Below are 24,192 nucleotides of genomic sequence, written 5' to 3'. Positions count from 1 at the left end.
ATCAGAGCCAACGCTCCCGTCCACCCTCGGCATGAAGCAGTGCTGTTTCTGAAACAGGAGGACAAGTCCAGAGAAGACAGAGGAAGCAAAGATGAGGGTGGGACAGGACAGCAGGACTTCCTTCAGACCTGCAGCTCCATCACACTGCTGTAGCTCCTCTTCATCACACATGTACCTGCAGCCTGTCTTCAAGTCCAGGAGTCACCTCCACACAGTGTAGAAGCCTCCTGTGCAGACCATGGAGTCCAGCCTCTGTCAGGGAAGTCGGCACTAAAGCCTGAAAGACTTCAATCTGTCTCTGGTCCATCCGAGAAAGACCAGCACCGTACTTGTTGTGCATTCAAGGAGGGAACATCAGCACAAGGGGTGGGTTTTTATAATCGATTTATCGATTAAAATCGATTCTGGCTTGGATAACGTGAAATCGATTTTTTAATATAAATGTATTTTGCCAGAATCTCAGGTTAAAGCTCACAAACTATTTCAACAAGCAGCAAACAGCTAAAACAGTAAATGAGAGCAGCTAAACACACAAAGATGGAAACACAGAGCGTGGATCGTTCACTCGACGGCACGTACACGGACACGCCGTCGGGGCTGAAAGTGGACAGCTCACAGATCCTGAAGCTGCAGGTTTCATCTGTCTCCAACCAAAACTGAGTGAAGCAGCAGCAAAAGAAGATCCAAACTGCTTCACGTTTGATAAATATGCTCATGAATTCTCTCTGACTTTGGCTGTTCCTGCCTGCACAGCTCTCTCTCTCTCAGTGTACTCCAAGAACAGCTTCAAACATCTGTTTCTGCATCATTCACTGTTTATTAGCCACCAGTCTGCTGTTGTGTTCAGTGCTGTCGGCCTCTGACAGTAAAGCCTCATTTCTGCTGTTCCATGGAAACTTTTTAAAATGATGACAGATTACAAACTCTCAGCTGTGTCTGTAATCAAACCTCTGTAACTTTGCTTCACTTCAGCAGCATCAGCTCATGTTCACATGTTGCTTCATGGTTTGCTTCAGTTTTTGATCGACTGCAGAATATTTTGAAGGTTATCTGCTATAAAAAGCCAGAAGAGGAAAATCTGCTTCATGTGTTTCTGTTTGATCCTCAGTGACTTTGACACAAAGGCCTCTGCTGTGATGATCACACCTCTGATCAAGTCTCACAGTGTCACAACTGATAAATGATCAGAGTTAGAATATTTCTGACTGTCTGCTGTGTGCCGTGACCTTTGACCTGCTAAAGACAGTCAGCTGTGGATTATTCATTGTTGTGTCTGATACTTAGAACTGTGAGGAAGAAGCTACACAGTTAATCAGGGTCCCCTCTCTCTGAATCAGGAAAGGTGGGCAGGCCGCGTGTGGGCCGCAGGCCATACGTTGAGTATCACTGTTTGAAATGTGAACATTGTTCTGCTGCAGTCAATGGACTAAACCAGAGAAGAAGAAAACAGACTTTACCATGAAGATCCTCAGTGTGGATCAGTATAATATCAGCCTGATGTCTGCAGTTTAGTGTCAGCACAACTTTCACATCATATTCATCTCAGCACAACTAAAACATGCTGACTGACCTCAGAGTTTCAAGTTTACATCCTGGACTCTCCAGGAAACCACACAGATGCTTCACTCCTGGATCCTGCAGCTTGTTGTTGGAGCTCAGGTTCAGCTCTCTCAGATGGGAGGGGTTGGACTTCAGTGCTGCTGCCAGATAATCACAGCTGATCTCTGACAAACCACAGCCCATCAATCTGTATAAAGAATGAAAGATGTAAGTTTATTAGACAAAGAGCTTGAAATCATTCAGTGTTTCATCATCTGTTCAGAGCTGAAGAAGCTTCAGAATGTAGAAGTTTAGAAAATGGAAACTCCAAACAGCTGAAGCCAACAGGAAGCAGCTTCAAACAAACACAACAAGAGAAAAAACTCTGAATGTTTCACATTAAAGTCGTACATTTCTCATAAAAACAGGACAAAGACTTGAAAAAGTCGTGTTTTTCCTTCCAGGAACCACATGGCTTCACTTTTAAAGGTGAAGTGTGACAGAAATGGACATATTGAAATCAATGATATCAAAGCTGGAATCAAATGAGTCCAAGTCTTCTGCTGATTCAGCATCACATTCATCTTTGCTCCTTGTTCTGCATCCCCACCATAAATATAAAGGGGCAAAACTCACATTTTCCAAAATCCTCTTTAAGCTTCGACAATAAAGGAAGATAGTTTTATACAAGTCTTTGTGGTTTTCTTGTCACCCAGATGCCCGAGTACTTAAACTTGTTATAGCTGGGTTTAAAAGGGGCTAAAATACACAAAACTCCCCAGTTGTCGTACAGATAGACTTTTCCTCGCTCTTCCCAAAATTCACTTTATATCCAGAAATTGTCCCAAATTCCTTAAGTATGCATTAAGGTGACCTTGAGGCTCTTAAAGGTGCCTATAAATGAAACGTATTATTATTATTATTGTAAGTCTATCCAAAAGTTTGCGGAGGCTGTTCGATGGGTTGGAAATAAATAAAATCATGTCGTCGGCATAAAGAGAGACTTCATGTTCGATACCCCTCGATGTTTTCCCTCAACACCAACACATTGTCTCAGAGCAACAGCTAGCGGTTCAATGGCAAAAAGGAGACAGAGGGCATCCCTGTCCTGGGGGGCAGATTATTGTTAGTCTGGACGGCTGTTAGAGGGGAGCAATACAATACTTTTATCCAAGATACAAAATTAAAGCCACATTTTTTAAGCGTATAAAAAAAAAAAATCCCATCTCACTTGATCCAACGCCTTTTCTGCGTCAAGCCAAATTACAGTTTCCAATGTATCACCTTTAACATGGGTATAAATGATATTTAATAGAGCTCTAATGTTCAAAAAAGAGTGCCTAATAAAGCCCGTCTGGTGAAATAATGGAGGACAAATACTTGTGTAAGCGACGGGCCAACACTTGAGCCAGGATCTTGGTGTCTGTGTTGAACAAAGATATTAAACGACATGAACGACAATCTAAATGGTCTTTTTCCTGTTTTACAATTAAACACATCACTGCTTGATGCATTGTTGGAGGCAACGACTGTGAGAGGAAGGATTCTTCAAAAGTTGATTTTAACAGTGAATTCAGTCGGTCAGAAAACTTTATGAAAAAATCAGATGGATACCCGTCGGGGCAGCAGATTTTCCAGACTGCATGCTCCGTACGGCCGTTTCAATTCCAACATTAGAGACAGGTTCCTCCAGACTAGCGATCGCATCTTCTCCCAAGGAGGGAATATCAAACACCTTATTGAAATCATTGTGGATCTCAAGGATAGTTTGGTTGTCTGTAGACCTTATTCCCTGGTCATTGTAGATCTCAAGGATAGTTGGTTAGCTGTTCTTAGTCGTAGCTGGTGAGCTGATAACTCGCCTGTTTTTTCTCCATGTCCATAAGCGTAGCTGCAACTTTGACTCAGCCTGTTTTGTAGATATGAGATTGTATTCAGTTTGTCATTGTAACCGCTGTGTATATAATACAGGCTCAGGAGAGTGGCTGTACACAGCATGTAGTTTAGTGTCACGGTCACAGTAGCTGACCGTATGGAGAGTGTGTGGAGGACTCAGGCGCAGACACTGGCGCAGACATGAAACTGAGTTTTGAACGAAAAGCGAGCCTTTATTTCGGCTGAAGACATCAAACAAGGCAGAATCACAGTGAAGAGAACTAAACTGGGGAACTAATACTATAATAAATCATGAAGACACAGAAAGCTATGGCTAAGAATACAAAAGACTGGGCATGAAAATATGGAGGGTGGGAACACAGATGACGCGACACAGAGACTAAATACACATGAGGGATGATCAAGTTCCAAACATTAAAACTGTCAAACCTGCAGGGGGGATTGGCTGTTCCAAACCTGAAATATTATTTCTGGGCAGCTCAGATGAGACCCCTGACTGTATGGGTGCGGGATTTGTCTGAAACTCAGTGGCTAAACATTGAGAAGACAATGTGCGAAAGATCATTGGAATCCCTGCTTTGTTCTAACATTTCAATTAAAAATGTGCATATGGGGGAACGGACGAGGGTCACACTAAAGATTTGGCGTAGAATCAAACAATCATTTGGTCTTCCAAAAGAAATTTCAATGTTATCAAGGCTCTCCTCCCTGCAGGGTTTTTCTCCTATTGTGGAAGACTCTGGCTTCAGAGCATGGTCACATAGCGGGCTTCATAAACTTTGTCATGTTGTGAGGAATGGGCACCTGAGCTCATTTGAACAGTTGAGGTCAGTTTCGGCTTCCTTCTTCTGACTTTTTTAGATTTCTGCAGCTAAGAAGCTTTTTGACAAAACATAAAGAATGGAGGCAAGTTTTGGAGCCCTCACCCATTGAGGAAATATTTCTAAAAACATTTCAAAGTAATTCCTCCCCAAAATTAATCAGTCATTTTTATAACGCATTTATGAGTTTCAATACAAATGCAACTTTGGATATTAAGGCAAGGTGGGAAGCTGAGACTGGCACTCAAATCTCAGAGGACACCTGGGAAGAGGTGTTCGGTGAAGCCCATCTGGTGACTAATTCTGGGCTGTGGAGAGAATTTAAATGGAAGGTGGTCATGAGATATTTTAGAACCCCAGAGATAATTGCCAAAATGAAGCCTACAAATCCTGACACCTGCTGGCGAAATTGTGGTACTTCTTTAGGAACCCACTCACATATATTCTGGTCATGCCCAAAAATCTGCTCACTTTGGAATGACATATTTAAAGTTCTCAGTACAGTTTTCCAACAACCATTAACAAAAGACCAACAGTTAGCCATTTTAGGAGTCTTACCAAAGGGTTTTGCGGGAAACAATAAAAAGTATCTCTTAAGAATCTTACAGCAGCACTAAAGTGTATCACTATTAAATGGCTGAATCTTGACCCACCTTCATATAATATGTGGATTGATAAAGCAAGAGAAATTTACCAGATGGAGGAAATAACATCTGCTCTGCGGATTCAGAGAGAATTGTTTACTGAGCGTTGGCGACCCATACATGCTTTACTGTTTCAATAATTTAGCATAGGTCTGTTTCGTTTTGTCCATTTATGGCTAAGTTTGTCACATGTTATTTAATATTACATAAAGATTTTGTTTTCTTTTTGTTTTTGTTGTTGTCTGTTTGTTTGTTTGCTTGCTTGGGTTTTGTTTTGCTTCCCAGTTTTGTTTTGTGCTTCCTAATTGCAGTTCTTATTTTAATCTACATTTCTGCATTGCGGTTCCTGTAACTGTCCTACTTGTGAACACTGACAAGTACAAGTTGCAATGTTGTAAATTATAATAAAAATTTAGTTAAAAAAAAAAAAAGAACATTAAAGTCGTACATTTCTCATAAAAACAGGACAAAGACTTGAAAAAGTCGTGTTTTTCCTTCCAGGAACCACATGGCTTCACTTTTAAAGGTGAAGTGTGACAGAAATGGACATATTTGAAGTCCAACACCTTTTTCCAGTCACATTATTAAAGCAGACAAACTACAAGCTCATTTTCATTGCAACAAGTCATCTTCTGACCTGGACTAACAACACTGGTCTCTATGTGCAGCTGGCTGTGAGACCAGTGCTCAGGGAGCGTCTACAAAGTGCAACACTGAAAGAACATCACACACTCATTTGCTTCCAGCACTTTCACACAAACATCTACTGTCATTATTGTCACCAAACTCTGTGGATCCTTTATTGCAAATTCAAATGGGATCAAATGGTCAGACAAAAGAGGGTTATGAGGAAATATGATGAAATGTTGTGTATTAGCAGCAAGTTATTGAATCATTTTCCTCAAAAACCAAACAAAATGATTGACAAACATGTTTTTACAAACTCAGTGTTGGACTTGGATCAGCAGGATAAGCTGATGTTTAAAGGCATTTGAGTCTCGCTGTATGAGAGTCCAGTTCTTACTCAATATTTATGGATGATGTTCTTTCAGTGTTGCACTTTGTAGACGCTCCCCGAGCCTCACAGCCAGCTGCACATGGACCAGCTGACATTACCCAGCATTAGAGGCGGCTGTAAAAAATTCATGTTCCCATTTAAATGGTTTTAATTTGAATAAAACGATGTTGATTCATTCAATCCTGAATCGATGTTTAATATAAATGTATTTTGCCAGAATCTCAGGTTAAAGCTCACAAACTATTTCAACAAGCAGCAAACAGCTAAAACAGTAAATGAGAGCAGCTAAACACACAAAGATGGAAACACAGAGCGTGGATCGTTCACTCGACGGCACGTACACGGACACGCCGTCGGGGCTGAAAGTGGACAGCTCACAGATCCTGAAGCTGCAGGTTTCATCTGTCTCCAACCAAAACTGAGTGAAGCAGCAGCAAAAGAAGATCCAAACTCTGCTTCACGTTTGATCAATATGCTCATGAATTCTCTCTGACTTTGGCTGTTCCTGCCTGCACAGCTCTCTCTCTCTCAGTGTACTCCAAGAACAGCTTCAAACATCTGTTTCTGCATCATTCACTGTTTATTAGACACCAGTCTGCTGTTGTGTAATAATGAAAGAAGTCGATGCTTCAGTGCTTTGAATTGTGTTACACAAAGAAAAGCAAAGTTTTCACGTTGTTCAGGCAGAATCGAGCGTTGAAGAATGAATTCACACGTCAATAAACATTTTCAAGCAGGACAATGAAAGCAGGAAATACCCCAAACTGCCATTTCTCATTCTACAACTTCAACAACTGCACATGAATTATACTTCATACACAGACCCACAGTCTCTGATTGCTCTGAAATCTCACTGACAGCCAATAGAAATAAAGAAAAGTCCAGACTGACAGTCTCTGTGGGGTTAGGCAGTGAACTGCTCACGCTGCGTTCAAGTGCATCACAAACTATTGGAATTGGATCCAACTTTGTGAAGCAGATTTCTTCTCAGCTGCTGTTTTGAACATTTCCTCATGAACTGTATTAAACTCTGTAAATGAACTGAGAACTATTTCTACATTTGAAACTATGGATTCATTTTCCCGTTCACTTCTGTACGTTAGTGTATGAATGAATGTTAGACTGGGCTCCATGGAAACACTTGGACTGGTCTCAGCTGCCTTCTTTCTGTAGTCCTTTCTCTTCTCCAGCTTCTGTTTGAAATCCTCTCACAGAGCCTGAAACCTGCTTTGCTGTCATGTGTGGGCCTGTGTTCCTCTGCTTTAACACAAACCTCACCACAGCAGCTGTGTGGGTCGTCTCTGTAGCAGCCCGATCAGCTTCTGATACATGAACATCATCACAGCTCCTAACTTCACCTTTATTAGCTTTGACATTCATGTCTTTCTTTTCTCTGTCTGTTTCCACACAAGCTCAAAGTCTCTGCAGCCTGAAATATAGAAACACAACAACAGCTGCAGTCAGTGAACTCACCTCAGAGTCTCCAGTCGACAGTTTGGACTCTCCAGTCCAGCACACAGAAGCTTCACTGCTGAATCCTGCAGCTTGTTGTTACTAATGTCCAGTTCTGTCAGATGGGAGGGGATGGACTTCAGGGCCGAGGCCACAACTTCACAGTGAGTCTCTGAGAGTCCACAGTCAGCCAGTCTGAGATTACAGAAAATATAAAATATGTTATTATAAAAGCAGAAAGTCTGCATTATAAACACAGACTGAATGTATATGAAGACAAAACAAAGTGAGGTCATAATCTGATGAACATCTGCTCTTCACATCTGTGCTTCAGCTCCTCTTACTGTGTTTGACATGACACAACGATTCAGTCTCTCTCAGACCTGCAGACTTTTAATGAGAATCTTTGTTTGGCTTTAATCTGCAGATGAAGGAGGAAGATGGTGTCACATTTAGGCTTCCATAACGTCCACAGTCTGTCACTGAGATCTGATCCAGAGTCAGAGTGAAGACACACACTTGGACTGTTTCCTGTCTTGAATCTAGAACATTTTGAATGAGTTCAGCTCAGTGAAGAGTTCCAGCTGGAAAGATGATCTCTGTTTGCTACCTGCTGCTGTCAGGTACGACTGTTCACGTCCACACGCAGGAAAAATCTGCTGACTGTCACCAAACGGAGCAGAAATGTCATCACTGGACAATAATGATGAATGAACTCAGAGCTGCTGATATCACATCTGATTTCAGGGGAACTAAACTAAAAAGGAACAAATAGAAACAACCATCATGACTCTGTTTGACCTTCAGATCAGAAACTATGGTTCAGAACAGCAGCAGGATTTCAGGCACTGTCACATCCTCAACATCCATATTCCAAATGCTCTTCCTGACAGGACACTCTTTGTTCCCACTCAGGGAGTTTCCATGTGTAGAAATCATTTCTGAATCTCAGTAGACTGGGAGGTTTTTCCATCTCATGAATCTCTTTCCTAACATCAAACTAGATAAATCAAACAAAGGAACTGGAGTCTGTCTAATTTCTGACCCCAGTAAAGCTTGTACTGGGATACCCCGACATACTCTCTCTCCATCTGCTCCCACAGCCTCATATTCACAGCTGGCCCTTCTCTCAGCATCCACACTCAGGGTGGGGGCGGGGTCAACACCAGTCAAAACCATTGCTTTGGCCTTATGGCCATTTTATTAGTGTTCGTTTCTGAGTAACAAGCAGGACTACGCACAGGTGTTTGGACATGTGTGGACCCGACCTACACTTAAACTTCTTAAATCCTCTGTTTCTGTGTCACCAGCTACACTTTTAATATTAATGTATTCACTCCGACATTTTTGGGGAGCGGTCAGAGCTCGTACACTGCAGACAGACATGTCTCCCAGCACACAGCTGACTGTCAACTCTCTGAGATTGGATATGATTCATTTAGATTATATCTGTAAGGTGAAGTTTATCTCGGTGTTTATTTGTTCCTGAGGAAGTCAGCTCGGCTCAGATTAAACTTTAATAACTGAACAATTTTCATGAACCTTAACGCCTCCCTGGAGCATATATGGAACTGAATCAGTCACTTTTCTTTATTTCCTGATGTTCATATGTGACATACATGTTTTAACCATTAATCTGGAATTAAACTGACATTTAATATATTTTAAGGAGGAAAGAGAAATTTCACCAGAGGATGTTGATGCTGTTCATGGAGACTGAAGACAGAATGATTTATCTGTCTTAATATTTCTGCTGCTCTTTCCTCTGGTGTAAAAATGTTTTAACTGTTGGTTTTAATTCAAAATCAATGGTTAAAATGTTAAAATACCAACAAACTTGTGGCGTTAGTGTTGATATTCTGTGAGTTACTTAAAGAGATCACACAGGTACAGGACATATTTTATGTTTAAGTTTATGCATGTTTGCGGTGAGATGTGCATGTAGTGGGCTGTTATGTTGTAAACTGTGTGGATGTGTTTGGGAACAGAAAGATTATTTTACTGCATAAAACGGCGCTGATCAGCTGTTTCTGCCGCTGACACACTCGGCCGGTGAACCACCTGACTCACACAGGCTCTCCTCCTCCACAGTCCTCGTTTATGAAGAGCTTTACAAACACAACATCACGGCTAACAGCTGGATTCTCCCGTTTCAGTGCCAAACAGCCACTTCCTGCTACAGACAGTAAAGTGGACAGTTTGGTGCTAAACATGTTTTTAAAACTTTAAGCTCTTATTTGTTAAAGCCAGCTTCACAGACAGATCTGTGTCAGTGTTTTAGAGCAGGGCTCAGTGGTGTAAACCAGCCTTTATATGCGTTTCATCTCCATTTTTACATTAAACTGAACCAAAACACTGAAAACTTCACCTGATATGTCTGTGCAGGTTCTCATCATACAGTCATGGTAATCTAAGGAGCCTGGAAAGAAAAGTGACTTCTTTAAGTTTCTTGAAGACGTTTCATCTCTCGAAACCTCTGCTGATAATCACCCACACCCTTTTTCACAGCTTGGCTCATGTGATGAGCCACATGATCAATAGTTGGTCAGCGACCCTCTTAAGGGACACTCCCACTAGGATTAAAATCTGGGACTCTCCACTTTTTGGTTTTAGAAGTGAAGAAGCTGAATGTTCAGATTAAACATCTTCAAGAAACTTAAAGCAGTGCACTCGCTTTTCTTTCTAAGCGGCCTTTCTTAGATCACCTGATATAACCTGAGTAAATTATGTCGAGTGTCAGCGGGGTTTGAAAACTCTGCAGCATGACCCGGGTGTTGCTGGTGGCATCATGAGCTTAGACCCCTCAGTCAGCTCGGTCTAAAGTCATCGTCAGCACTAACAGGCACAAATAGGCTCTAACGTGACAAACTGACCCGACATTTAAAGAGTGCCCACTACAGTCTCAGCTAAAACATATTAAAATGTGCAACGCCAAGGACTGTACACTGGACTCCATTTCAGTGCAAAAGAATAAAACGAAGTAAATCCATCCAATCTCCTCTGCCTGTCCTTATCATCAATAAAAACAATTAATAAAACAGAAAATCATAGAAACAGTCATCTTTGTTATTGCATCATCACACATCAGTTCCCAGTAACTAGTCAGAATGAGACGTTGTTTTCATCTTTCTCACACTCATCTCACTCCCCGGTCACAACAGGTGGTGACTTTAACAGGTGTTACAACCTGGCTCAAAGCTGCAAAAGAGGGCGGAGACTGAAAACAGAGACTGGTTTCATTTTGAAGTACTTAATAACCTCGGCTAAAGATCACACCAGACAGCGTGACAGGGTCTGACAACGAGTGGTGGCGTCGTCCTAGCCGACCTCGGCAGTTATTCACACGCCATGACCAAAAACTCCTGCAGTGTGACAGCAGACAGAGGAGGAGTCACAGAGGAGCGTAACAGCTGTGACAGATGCAACAGGAGGACGAGCTCCAACAGTAAACACACTGAAGACAGGAAAGCAGTCACGAGTGATGTTGGTCCTGTTTTTATCTCCACTAAAACCTCTCTAACGTCACATGTAACAGAACACAGACACATCTGATTATCAGGGACCACGACCCACATCTTTGCCTCACTATGTTTATAAGAAGAGACTGAAAATAATGATTCTCCCAACACATCACCAACACTTTTATGGCAAACAGATAATCGTGAGTGAAAAGAGGTCAACTGTTTCATATGCAGTTATCAGGGTAAATACATTTAAACCAAAGACACTGGAAGACTAAATGAAAGGAACTGAAGGTGACAATTCAAGAAGCTCAACAGAAGTCAAATGTAACATGATCAAGATTCCCTGTTAAAAACAGATATGTACAGTATAATAGTAGACTACACTAATAATAGTGTATAGTATAATAGTAGACTATACTAATAATAGTGTCTAGTATAATAGTAGACTACACTAATAATAGTGTATAGTATAGTAGTATACTACACTAATAATAGTGTATAGTATAGTAGTATACTATATGAAGTCTACACCGCCATGTCCTTAAAATTCAGCGAAATTAAGGACGCATTTGAGGGCCGCATTTCGAGCAGCGACCTTCGTCCCGTCGCTGTGATGTAATCGGCCTTAAAATGCGTCCTTTAAGGCTGCAGACCCTGAATTGGGATACAGCCAGAGTCTGGTCTCTGTTTTCACAGAGGATGTGGTTCTGTTGGCTTCATCAGGTGATGGCCTCCAGCTCACAGTGGAGCTGTTCTCAGCAGAGTGTGAAGCCCTGTGAATGAGGATCAGCATCATGGTCCTCAGCTGGGAAAGGGTGGAGTGCCCACTCTGGGTCAGAGACGTTCCTGCCCCAGGTGGAGGAGTCTGAGTATCTCAGGGTCGTGTAAAGAAGGGGGAGGGCAGCAGGAATCAACAGACAGACCGTTGCTGCGGTAACAGTGAGGTGGACGCTGTACCGGTCTGTCGTGGTGAAGAGAGAGAGAGCTGAGCGTGACAGCGAAGCTCTCAATTTACCGGTCGATCTACGTCCCTGCCCTCACCTATGGTCACGAGCTGTGGGCAGTGACTGGAAGAACCAGATCGTGGTTACAAGTGGGGCAAATAAATTTTCTCTGAAGGGTAGCTGGTGTCTCCCTTGGAGACGGGGTGAGGAGAATCCCCTTCACAAAAACTAATCAAGTGAACAAGACTCTCCAGGAGGTAAACATTTAAATATCCAAGTCCACCATAAAGAGAAAACTGCATGAAGGTAAACACAGATGGTGCATTACAATTCACTGCATGTGTTTTACATTAAGAATGGAGGATATACCGTCCACTTTCACTCTGTCTTTAGCAGCAAGTGGCTCTTTGTTGTTTGGCTAGCTGCACTGAAACAGGAGAATCCAGCTGTTAGCCGTAATGTTGGTGTTTGTAAAGCACTTTATAACCAAGGACTGTGTTTTTAATTTAAACATTAAACTATTAACCGACACTGATCAATGATGTAATGATCACATCTGGACTCACCGAGCCTTTCTGCAGTTCCTCACAGCTGGAATCAGTCTCAGTCGTCCCTCCTTTGAAGCTTTGTACTTCTGCAGGTCAAACTCATCCAGAACCTCCTCTGACATCTGCAGCATGAAGGCCAGAGCTGAGCAGTGGATCTCAGAGAGTTCCTTTGATTTGTTCTCTGACTTCAGGAACTCTTGGATCTCCTGATGTACTGAGAGGTCGTTCATCTCCATCAGACAGTGGAAGATGTTGATGCTTCTGTCAGGAGAGATTTTAAGCTTCTTGTTATTCTTCAGGTTCTTGATGACTCTCTGGATGGTTTCTGGACTGTTCTCTGTCTGACCCAGCAGACCTCCTAAGAGTCTCTGGTTGGACTCCAGACAGAGGCCATGAAGGAAGCGGACAAACAGGTCCAGACGACCATTTTTACTCCTGAAGGATTTTATTAGTGTTTCCATCAAAAAATCATCCAGAGATGACTCTTTGTATTTTTTTCCCAGGAAGTCCTTCAGCACCTCTGACTTCCTGTTGGTGAAACAGTGGAACATGTAGACTGCAGCCAGAAACTCCTGGATGCTCAGATGAACAAAGCAGTAGACTGGTTTCTGGAAGATCACACACTCTCTTTTGAAGATCTCTGTACAAACTCCTGAGTACACCGAGGCCTCTGTCACATCCAGACCACACTGCTCCAGGTCTTCTTGGTAGAACATGATGTTTCCTTTCTCCAGATGTTCAAACGCCAGCCTCCCCAGCTTCAGAAGAACTTCCCTGTCAGCCTCCGTCAGCTCCTGTGGACTCGTCTCATGTCCCTCGTGGTACTTGTTCTTCTTCCTCTTTGTCTGAACCAGCAGGAAGTGTGAGTACATGTCAGTCAGGGTCTTGGGCAGCTCTCCTCTCTGCTCTGTAGTCAACATGTGCTCCAGAACTGTAGCAGTGATCCAGCAGAAGACTGGGATTCTACACATGATGTGGAGGCTCCTGGATGTCTTCATGTGGGAGATGATTCTGCTGGACAGCTCTTCATCACTGAATCTCCTCCTGAAGTACTCCTCCTTCTGGACGTCAGTGAATCCTCGTACTTCTGTTAGCCTGTCAACACATGTAGGAGGGATCTGATTGGCTGCTGCAGGTCGGGAAGTTATCCAGACGAGAGCCGAGGGAAGCAGATTCCCCTGGATGAGGTTTGTCAGCAGCTGGCTGACTGATGACTTCTGTGTGACATCAGACAGCAGCTTCCTGTTGGTGAAATCCAATGAAAGTCTGCTTTCATCCAGGCCGTCAAAGATGAACAAAAGCTGAGAGACAGCCAGCTTCTCTGCTGTGACCTTCTGTAGTGTTGGATGGAAAACATGGAGCAGCTCCAGAAGACTGTACTGCTCCTCTCTGATCAGGTTCAGCTCCCTGAATGAAAGCAGAACCACCACACTGACATGTTGGTTCTCCAAGCCCTCTGCCCAGTCCAGAGTGAACTTCTGCACTGAGAAGGTTTTTCCAACACCAGCCACGCCGTTGGTCAGAACCACTCTGATGGGTCTCTGTTGGTCAGGTAAGGCTTTAAAGATGTCCTGGCACCTGATTGGAGTGTCATGGAGGGCGTCCATCTTGGAAGCTGTCTCCAGCTGCCTCACCTCATGTTGGCTATGAACCTCTTCACTCTGTCCCTCTGTGATGTAGAGCTCAGTGTAGATCCTGTTGAGGAGGGTTCTACTTCCTGTTTCATCACTTCCTTCAGTCACACGTTCACATCTCCTCCTCAGACTGATCTTATGTTCATCTAAAACCTCCTGCAGACCAACATCTGCTGAAAGAAAGAAAAACAGAAAGAAAACTCTTCAATGTCTGAACAACAACAAGAAGTCCAGTTTTCAGAAATGAGTCCATCAGCAGACAGATGTTCAGTCTTACTTTGTACACAGCTGCTCTGACTGGCTGTCTGCAGTCCAGCTCTGCTTCTGGATCTTTCTCCACACTGGGGACAGGACCAGTCTCCTGATGAAGCAGACTGGTCCCAGTATGAGGAGATGCACTGTCTGCAGAACCAGTGTCCACAGCTGGTAGAGACTGGATCCTTCAGGACGTCCTGACACAAAGCACAGCAGGACAGCTGCTCCTCCTCACAGACACCACTCCTCTTCCTCTTCCTCCCTCTGTGAACACATTTCTTTATCACTAAAATCATTGACTGTCAGTGACAAACATCCAGATTTGATGACACTGTGCAGAAGCTCTGATGGTCACAGAGAAAAGTCAAAGTGGAGAAACTTGTGTTTGAGTTCAGAATCCAAGTTTCCTTTGCTGTTCCTGCCTGTCTTATTAAACACAGAGTGATCAGCCTACAAACTCCACAGTAAAAGCCTTCATCACAGAGCTGATTATGTCCTTCACTGGATGTACTGGAAGTTTGGGATCCATCACTTTCAACTGACCTTTGACCTCCTCTAAAAACTGTGGTGGAGCAGCGGTGTCACATTCAGAGCTTTCAGCTTTATTTTGAAAGAGTTCAGTCATCAGGAAGTGAACTTCTGGGTTCTGATTTCCTTTCTATTATTTTACAGAAGTGAAGAAGAAGAACTAAAAGCTTTGAAATGATCTGAGTGATATTTTTGAACATTGCCACCAAATTGAGTTCAGCCTCCAGCAGTAACTTTGTTTCATGATGCCTCCCTGATGATGTGATGTTTGATTACAAACCTGTTTATGTGTTAGACATTAATCACATGAACACAGGCAGAAAAAAGAAGCCAATGAAACAAATGACAGAAACGTGTTCATTCACTGCCATGATCCATATTTGATATGTACAGATGTTTGTAAAGAACACGTGTGCAGCGCTTTGTTCTGAGTATCTGCTGTCAGCACACAGTGCAGCAATAACTACAACCACACGTTTCTGTAGATCCTGAACATCAGCCTGGAGGAATCTGACCTCAGGTCTGCACACAGAGGAGCTTCACCTCTGGGATGATGCTGGCTTCAGCTCCTTCTACAATCAGGCAGAAGCTTCTGCACCATCAGGACACAAACAGAGAGGAGCTTCTATCCTCAGACCATCCAAGTCCTAAATCAGAACATGCTCCCCTCATAGCATCACCATCAGGGTTTAAACAGGACCTTACATCATGTTCTTGTCTCACTGTCATATTTCAGATCATACCTGATTCATTATGACGTCACACGCTGCTACACTGATGCTGCTTCATTACTGCTGATATTACTCTGCTCACTCTGTTCAGTTACTCTGTTTACATCACTTTGCTCATTTGCTTTGTTCTGCTTGCACTGCTCTGTCAGTACATGCTGTGCTAATGTGGCACAAAGCACTTTAACATTACATCTGCACAATGTTTCATTATTTCATTTAATGATTGTTTCTAATGTTTTGTCCAGTCACAGGAGCAGCTCAGCACATTTCACTGTGTTGTACGTGTATGACGATGCCTGTGACAAATAAACAGCCTCGGACTCTTCAATCTTCTGCATTTCTTTGGAGATCAGCTCAGTGGCCTGTTGAGACCATCTTTCTATTTCTGATGACTCAGTTCAGATTATTATCCTGATACTTTCTTTTAAAATGTGATGAAATCATTTATCTGATGTTCTGACACAAATACACCAAAACGATCCCAAACAGCACAAACCACCACGTTACACACAGTGTAATAAAAATACAGGCAACTACAAATAAAAACACTTTAAAATATAAACTAAAATTACAAAGTGGTCACAGAATTTCAAACACCCGTAAATGAGTCAGCAGCTCTCTTACATGGTCAGCTGGGCTCCATGATTGAAGAACATTGTTGCTGCAGGTTCATCACTGAAGTTTGGAGGTTTGTTTCTGGACCAGTCACTCCTCATAGACACACAGCTGGATGCTGGAGACTGTGACCTCTGACCTCTGCAAACACAAACACATCACATGAATTACTGATTAATCTCTGTTTAAAATCTTTTAAGCAGCTGCAAACACACAAACTGGATGATGTGATGGTTTCTGTCAGTAATAGTTGTCTCAGATTAGAGTACAGACGGCTGCAGAGACGTTCACAGCAACAGAGAAGAAATCATTACCTTGGATTGCATTACTACTACGATTGATACTAGCATTATCGTACCCGGACCACCATTAGGAATCATTTATGATGTCACTGGTAGAACATTTATAGAAACAACCTTTGAACTCTGAGTCAGCAGCTCTCTTACATGGTCAGCTGAGCTCCATGATTGAAGAACATTGTTGCTGCAGGTTCATGACTGAAATATGGAGGTCTGTCTTTGGACACGTCACTCCTCACAGACACACAGCTGGATACTGGAGACTGTGACCTCTGACCTCTGCAAACACAACCACATTGCATTCATTTCACATCAATTAGTACACCACAAAAGGCATGCAAGAAACACAGTATGAAGGCAAACTTCTGGCTTCAATAACATTCAACAGGTCAGGTGGAAACTTTTCTCAGATTTGATTCATGTTTTTATAGAACGATCCAGCTAAAAAAAATATACCATTAGGTCAGGGGTCAGCAACCTTCAGGACCCAAAGAGCCATTTGGAGCCAGTTTCCACGCAAAAGAAAACACTGGGAGCCACAAATACTTTTTGACGTCTAGAATGAAGATAACACTGTATATACTGTTTTTTACCTTTATGCTTTGTGTGAACAACTAAGGTGTGTTGCTTATGAAATCCATGAAGTGCTACAGAGAAAATTACATGTTATTTATGTAATGAACACATTTGAACTCTTAAAGAAATATAACCAAAGGAAAGACACCCAGCTGAACTAAAATGATGTAGCAAACAAAAACTGCTGTGAGCCGCCACCCTTATATCTCCTTTGGGCTTTTGGAGCCTTGACCTGACTTTTAAAAAACAATTGGAAAAAAAGCTCTATGCTGCTGAAAGATGACAAATAGATATTTGCAAAATTCTGCCTAAATATGTATTTTACCTGGTTAATGTGTGTGGCGGGGCGTGGTCTGCAGCGCCGCTGCAGGGGAGGCGGACGCACCTGAGCGGCACCCGCAATCACGCCTCGCCGCCTTAACGTCTGTGCTGTTGTGTTGGTGTGTGTCGGGCTGTGAGCTGCAAAGCTACAGCCGGCTGTGTGCGTACAGCAACCGTGTGTGAAAAGTGGTCAATAAAGAGAAGCTGAAAAGCGTGTTCATGCAAACACCGTCGGGTCTGCCGTGATATGTTTACAACGGGACTTCTGCTCCTGAACCTCTGCGCACAGCGTCTGCAGGTCGGGGCTGTACGAAGTCACTTTCATCTTTACAGGACTGTAAGCTGTCGTCTGTGAGGCGTGAGCGGTGTTTGTTTTTAACGTAGTTCACGGTGGAGAACAGCTGCTGACATAATGTGGATCCAAGATCCATAATTGGCCTACCTGGGGCTGAAAGTCTCGATAAATGCACGGCGTTTCGGCGGGTACACCGGCTTCCACGAGTGTGACGCTTATTTGAACGATCAAAAAATAATAAAATATAATTTTCTTTTTATATTTCAATATCACAATAATCTTCCAATTTAGAACTACAAGTTAAAAAAGAACATAAATAAAATACACTTCAGCTAAATACTTCTAATTTATTTTCCCAAACCACGAGGAGCCGCACTGTAAGGACTAAAGAGCCGCAGGTTGCCGACCCCTGCATTAGTGTTAGTCAATGTTGCAACTGAACTGAAAAACAAAAGATTTTGGTCAGGTCCAAAGAAACAAAGTCACTATTAATACAACACAACCCCCCCAAAAAGAGCCATGTAGACCCCGGGCTCTATGGGTCTTGTGCTCGGAGCTTGTTCCTGTGCTGCCATGATTAGTGCCTCTGTGCTGTCTTTCAGTCCAGCTTTGTTCAGCCACTGGTAGGATTTCTGGATGTCAGCCACTTCCTCTGCCTGCTGGTGGTGCAAACTGTGTCGTTCTGAGTTTCATTGGACGTCTTTGTCCAAAGCACCAGACAAAGGGCAAAGTAGATGCATTTGCATCAGCAGGAAAATACACCCCAAACTAGCATCATCATTATACAACTTTAACAACTGCCACTAAATGATACTTCATACACAGACCAGTGTTAGGTTAAGTTATGATGTCACTGGCAGAACATTTATAGAAACAACCTTTGAACTCTGAGTCAGCAGCTCTCTTACATGGTCAGCTGAGCTCCATGATTGAAGAACATTGTTGCTGCAGGTTCATCACTGAAGTTTGGAGGAAATATTTCTTTGGACCAGTCACTCCTCACAGACACACAGCTGGATACTGGAGACTGTGACCTCTGACCTCTGCAAACACAAACATCAATAACTGATCAGTTCTCTCTGACAGCCATATGATCAGCTGATCCCTCTGTGATATTGTGTCTGTCTCATAACGCTGACAGGTCAGCCAATCATCAGCCAGTTTTTTCTGTCTCTGAATGAACTCAGTTTGTTCTCAGCTCTTCTCTCTGATTCTGCTGCACTGACTTCACTTAAACTTACAGAGTTCAGATCTTAGCAAGAAAACAAGTCAATAAAAATCAAACTCAGATCAAACAGTTTGAACCAATCACAGATCAATGATTCTGTCATGGTTATGTTGAAATGACTAATAAAGTTAGTAGTGTTCTTACATTGTTACTGCAGGTCCATGACTGTAAGGTGGAGGTGTTTGTGTAACCCCGTCACTCCTCACAGACATACAGCTGGATGCTGCTCCGTCCTCTTCCTCCATCTTCTTGATGTCAGGGTGGAGTTAGTCTGAGAGGTAAACACACACACTCAGAGGTGCTGTTGTACTGGAAGCATCACACTGACGGCTTTCTAATGTTGGAGCTTTGGCCCTAAAGTCCAAACCAGTTATTTTAGAGGCTCAAAGTCTTTAAAAAACACCAAAACCATCACATTATTTAATAAGTACATGATCAGGTGGATGAAGGAACTCAGTGTGTTTGGGATCATCATCATGGTGAGGAGCCCACATGTTACGGCTCCTTTGGAGAGAAGCTGAGGATCACTGCAGGAAGTCAGCTCATGAAACCAAACTGCTGTTTGTGAGCAGCATGACTCTGTTATTGGACCTGCTCTGTGTTCTACATGTGATCAATACTTCAAATATCTGTAAACATCTCATCTTATATTTGTTGCACTTGGTCACATCTGTCTTTAAAAATAGATTTTTAATGTCACTGAGAGTTCTTTTCTACTTTTATTGATTTATTTTGGAATAAATTAAATATAAAGGTGCCAAAAACTGCCTGCAGCTTCAGCTCTGTGACAGGAAACTACTGTCAGGCTCAAAATGACTTCAGATTATTCATCACAGAGTGTTTATAGATCACAGGACACGTTACAGTTTTACAGTCTCACGGACATAAAACTCTTAAAGTTTGTTTCTGAAGGGATTTTCAGATCAGACCTGATGTTTCTGCCTACAGCCTGTTTACCGATATAATCGATATCAGACATCAGAGCAACAGAAACCTCGGTGATCAGGACGCCGGGACTGAGAACAGGAAGTGGCTCAAACGTCGCACTTTCATAAAGTCAGCCTGAACTCCACTCACAGAGTTTCTGTCGCCATTTTAGTTTTAAAACCCGTCGTGATAAGGGCGGGTCTTACTGTGAACCTGCGCGCTCATTGGCTAATAACTTGAGATTGACAAGTCGTTATCCAATGAGCGCGTGGCTTCTCCCAACATAAAGTAGTTTCCTTTGAAAAACCAAAGTCTGATTATTTTTGCCTCCACTGACGGAGCCTGTTGTTCCCGCCACAGAGACACAGTAATGTCAGAGCGGTGTTAACACTCACCTGCCTCAGCACAGCTCTCACTCTCCTCCTGCTCTCTCAGCTAAACTCACTTCCTCTCTACTTACAGGAAACCAGCGCTCAGAGGAGCCGACCGGCCTCACGTTTCACCCACAGACACGAACAGTGTGGAATTATTTTATGTCATAAGAAGAAACATATTCATGTTAACACTCACCTGCCTCAGCTCCACCTTCCTCCTCCTGCTGCTCTGAACGGAGGATCAACACTTTCACTTTCACTGCTCCTCCCTAAACACAGAGGATGCTGGGACTTGTAGTTTTTACCTTGTGTGATATTTATGGCTGTGACACTAAATCACAGCATGAAAACTTCCTGCAAACATGTCACAGGCGATAAAAGTTTCACATTAAAGGTGAAGTTATTTTTCTGTCTCATGTTCAATAAACAGTGAGCTGGGAAAACTGAAGAACAGACTTCAGACGTTCCCTGCAGAGTTTCTGCTGCTCGGTCGTCTGCATGTTGCTGAGACTGAGCTGATGATGAAGCTGTGATGGGTTTATGGCACGTTTGGTTCTGGAGAAGAGTTTTACTGCCGGTGCAGGTGAAATGATCAGAGGTTACAGCCTCTGGTTAAAGTGGAGGCAGCGATCAGGACGGCTGAGCAGCAGAGGTCTCGAGGGTCCTAAAGTGTAAAAGCATCAGTGTTAGTAACACAAAGATGACAGAATGGGATCATCCACACAACACTAACATCTAAATCCACGGCAGGAACTCTTCCAGTGTCCTGAAAAATCTGTGTGCACGATGCTGAGATTAAAATCTGTCTGCTCATCTTAATGCAATATTGTGAAGTTACAATTCTTTTCTGTAAAAAGAATTTTCATTTTTGTATATAAATAAATGTTGATGCTGTGCTTTGGGATCGTGTGCTTCAATTTTACTTATAATGTGCCAAATGGCTGCAACAGGCGGCTTAAGGCAATGCCATCCAGAGTAAGGATCGTGTTAGCCAGTGTTTCTAAGATTTTTACGCCCCGTTACAATAACCTCAGTTTTATCTGAACTTAGAAGCAGAAAATTAAAGCTCATTATGTGTCTAAGACATCCCGGCAGTTTAACCAATAAAAGCGGGTATCATATGCATAGCAGTGAAAATGTATGCTATGTCTTCTAAAGCACGTATAATGTAAACAGAACTGGTCTTTGCACAGAAGCCTGTGGAGCTTCATAATTAACCTCAGTGTGTGAAGAGGACTCTCCATTTAATAATAGCTGTAATAAAATGTTCTGGCCAACGGTGTTAAACGCTGCACTTGGGTCTAGCAGGGAAGATTTCAACTTTTCAATATGAATGAAGGCTGAAAACTGATTAGATTAATGTCTGATGATCTTTTCTGTGCTTCTTCAAGTTTGTAACACCGAACATATTAAAGGATGATATAAGGTTCACAGGAAGAGTTTAATTAGACACACATTTACTATTTTTCTTTATACTCTTTCTTTCTTAACATGTTTAATATGATTACTATCAGAGGAGAAAATGAACCTTGTGTAGTTTAAAAACTTTTTATTTAATCAAACTGTAATGTTGTTGAACTCTGACGGACGTGTCTTTTAATCTTGTCAACAAATCCTTAATCACCTAAATGTGCCATTTATCATCTAGTAAAATGTTCCCTCTGCTTCTGTTGCACATCTCCCCCGACACTCTCTGCTTCACCAGCCCTGTGCAGCTGGTCCAATCGCTGCGTCCTTAAACTGGTGTGTTTAAATCTCTTTACCTCTGTTGTGAACTTCACACAAAGTTTGTGGTAACAAAATCAAACTGAGGAGGATCTCGTTTGAAAAACACACACTCGCGAGACAAAATAAAAACAGACTGCTCAAAGCAAAAGCAGAGCTCACAGCTGGTAGCACAAAACACAGTGACAACGTGCGTATCAGATACCCTCAGTGCCAAAAGCATAAATATGAAAACATGGGATCACCTAAAAATGGCATTGAGGGGGTGTTACAGTGAAATAAAATGAAACATTTTCATCTGAAAAGTATAAGGTGTCTATGGAACAAATTTTCATCTGAAAATGTTTCATTTTAGTAAAAACAATGCTCTGTAGTCAAGAACAACACCAACACAGAGAAGAAGAAGAGGGGGTCGTTTTACTACACATCATAAAAACGCAATCATTCATCTTCCAACTGTATCTTTCTGTTCTGGATTTAGAATCATTGGTTGTTTACTGATCTGTACTTTGGGAGTCATACTGTTGTGATACTGGGGAGAAAAGGGTAAGGTTTGATAGACTAAACCATTACACACAAAACTTGAAAAACCTAAAGAGTGTGTGAGACTGCTAGCTGTGTCGTTCAGCAATAAACTCATCTATAAATGTGTTAGTAAAGAGCGACTTGTACTTCTGTCCCATTAAGCAACGGTTTAACAAATTTCACTGCAAACTATAAAAGTAATCTGGATTTAAATAGAACATAGTAGTGCAGGAAACACTAGTATAAGGTGTCTATGGAACAAATCTCCTTCAGCGTTCAAAATGACCAAAGTGAGGCCTACAGGCGTTTCTCTCAGTTGGTTGTGTTCAGGGAAAAAGCAGCTAAATACACTGAGACTGCTCCACATTGTTAGTGAGTTAACTCTGGATATCTGTAGGTTTGTCAAACTTGGAGTGAACAAAAGCAGAAAACAGTAAAAGATGCAGACAGTGAAAGTCTGGTTTATTTCATGAACACAATGAAACATTTTACAGTCCACAGAGCAAAGTAGCATACATGATAAATAGATACACATAACACGGACAGTGAGAAGTAAAACTCGTCGTCTTACCACATGTTATATTCTGTAAACTTAAAATAAACCACAGAAATGAGTGTTTAGTGTTTTAAAGTCATTATTAAAAACATGAGTCAACATTACGGAAGTGACACTTTAACGATGCTTCACATCACCGTGTTTATGATGATAAAACATGTTCTCTCGTTAGTAGATGTCTGCGCTGACACTTGTCATGAAAATGTCCCGAGCCAGGGTTCCTCTTCAATTATCACTGATCATTAATAGGGTCACAAAAGATTTGTCACATTATCCCCATAAACAAAATGCTTTTATAGAAATCATTGTGACACAAATATTTAGATTCTTGTTTCACAATGTGCATGAACTCAAAATCTTTAGAGTTTCATATTTATAAAGTATCGCAAAGAATACATTTATACCGTTGTATGAGCCACACTTCTTGTAAAAAACTGATTGGAAATGCGTTCGAGAAAAGCTCCTGCTGTGACCTTCCTTCTGTGAGGGCACACACACACACACACACACACACACACACACACACACACACACACACACACACACACACACACACACACACACACACACACACGTGTCTATATACACACATACACAAAGCTGTGTAAAGCAACTATTGGCGACTGTCAAGCCTTTGAGTCGCCGAGCAGCTGAATAGGCGAATAATGTTGACGCGCCCGCTGTTTAAAACGTAAGTCAAAGTTCCAGGTTAAAACTCCTTTATTTGTTATCAAATCCTTAAAATCGGTAGAAAAACAGTGATCAAAACATTCCAAGCTTGAGCGGTCAGCAAAAGTCGACTTCCCCCATCACCCACTCATTCACAAAAATTCCCTCAGGACGTGAACAGATGATATAGCAATCACTATTACCGACACCACGTGACCCAAAGCTACGCCTTATCCACAACAGCAACTATAAATAACGAATCTAAACGTATATACATAAAATACAGAAATGAATGAGGTGGAATGAATACTACAAATGTACATAAGGTGCAGCTGCAGTCTGGCAGTGGGAGCAGTGTGACAGGTCAACTGTTAAGAAGGGAGATGGCGAGGGGAAAGAAACTGTTCCTGTGTCGGGTGGTCCTGGTCTGCAGGCTTCTGTACCGTCTGCCAGAGGGCAGCAGATCAAAAAGTCTGTGTGCAGGGTGTGAGGGGTCTGTGATGATTTTCCCTGCCCGTTTCCTGGTTCTTGAGCGGGAGGGCAGGGGGGATTCGATTCTGAGAACTCACGGCAGTGTGCCTCCCCGAGATGTCATCCAATTTGTGCCC

General features: G+C 42.3%; 2 protein-coding genes across 2 annotated transcripts in view; both read right to left on the bottom strand.

Annotated features, from left to right (window-relative positions):
- Positions 1–24,192, bottom strand: part of LOC146608843 (NACHT, LRR and PYD domains-containing protein 3-like) — a 237,958-nt gene that overhangs the window by 170,162 nt on the left and 43,604 nt on the right. The window lies entirely within an intron of this gene.
- On the bottom strand, positions 1,552–18,911 carry LOC146608845 (protein NLRC3-like). Its single transcript, XM_085347754.1, has 8 exons — positions 18,866–18,911; positions 18,489–18,645; positions 16,536–16,667; positions 16,099–16,230; positions 14,238–14,479; positions 12,345–14,133; positions 7,392–7,565; positions 1,552–1,747 (listed from the first exon to the last, which is right to left on the bottom strand). Exons 1-8 carry the CDS (start codon positions 18,909–18,911, stop codon positions 1,552–1,554), a joined length of 2,868 nt encoding a protein of 955 aa, XP_085203880.1.

The sequence above is a fragment of the Diplotaxodon limnothrissa genome, linkage group LG23, assembly GCF_057381915.1.
Source record: "Diplotaxodon limnothrissa isolate DT_005_m linkage group LG23, D_limnothrissa_male_GT1.1, whole genome shotgun sequence".
Taxonomy (NCBI): Eukaryota; Metazoa; Chordata; class Actinopteri; order Cichliformes; family Cichlidae; genus Diplotaxodon; species Diplotaxodon limnothrissa.
This window is presented reverse-complemented; position numbering and strand designations above follow the sequence as displayed.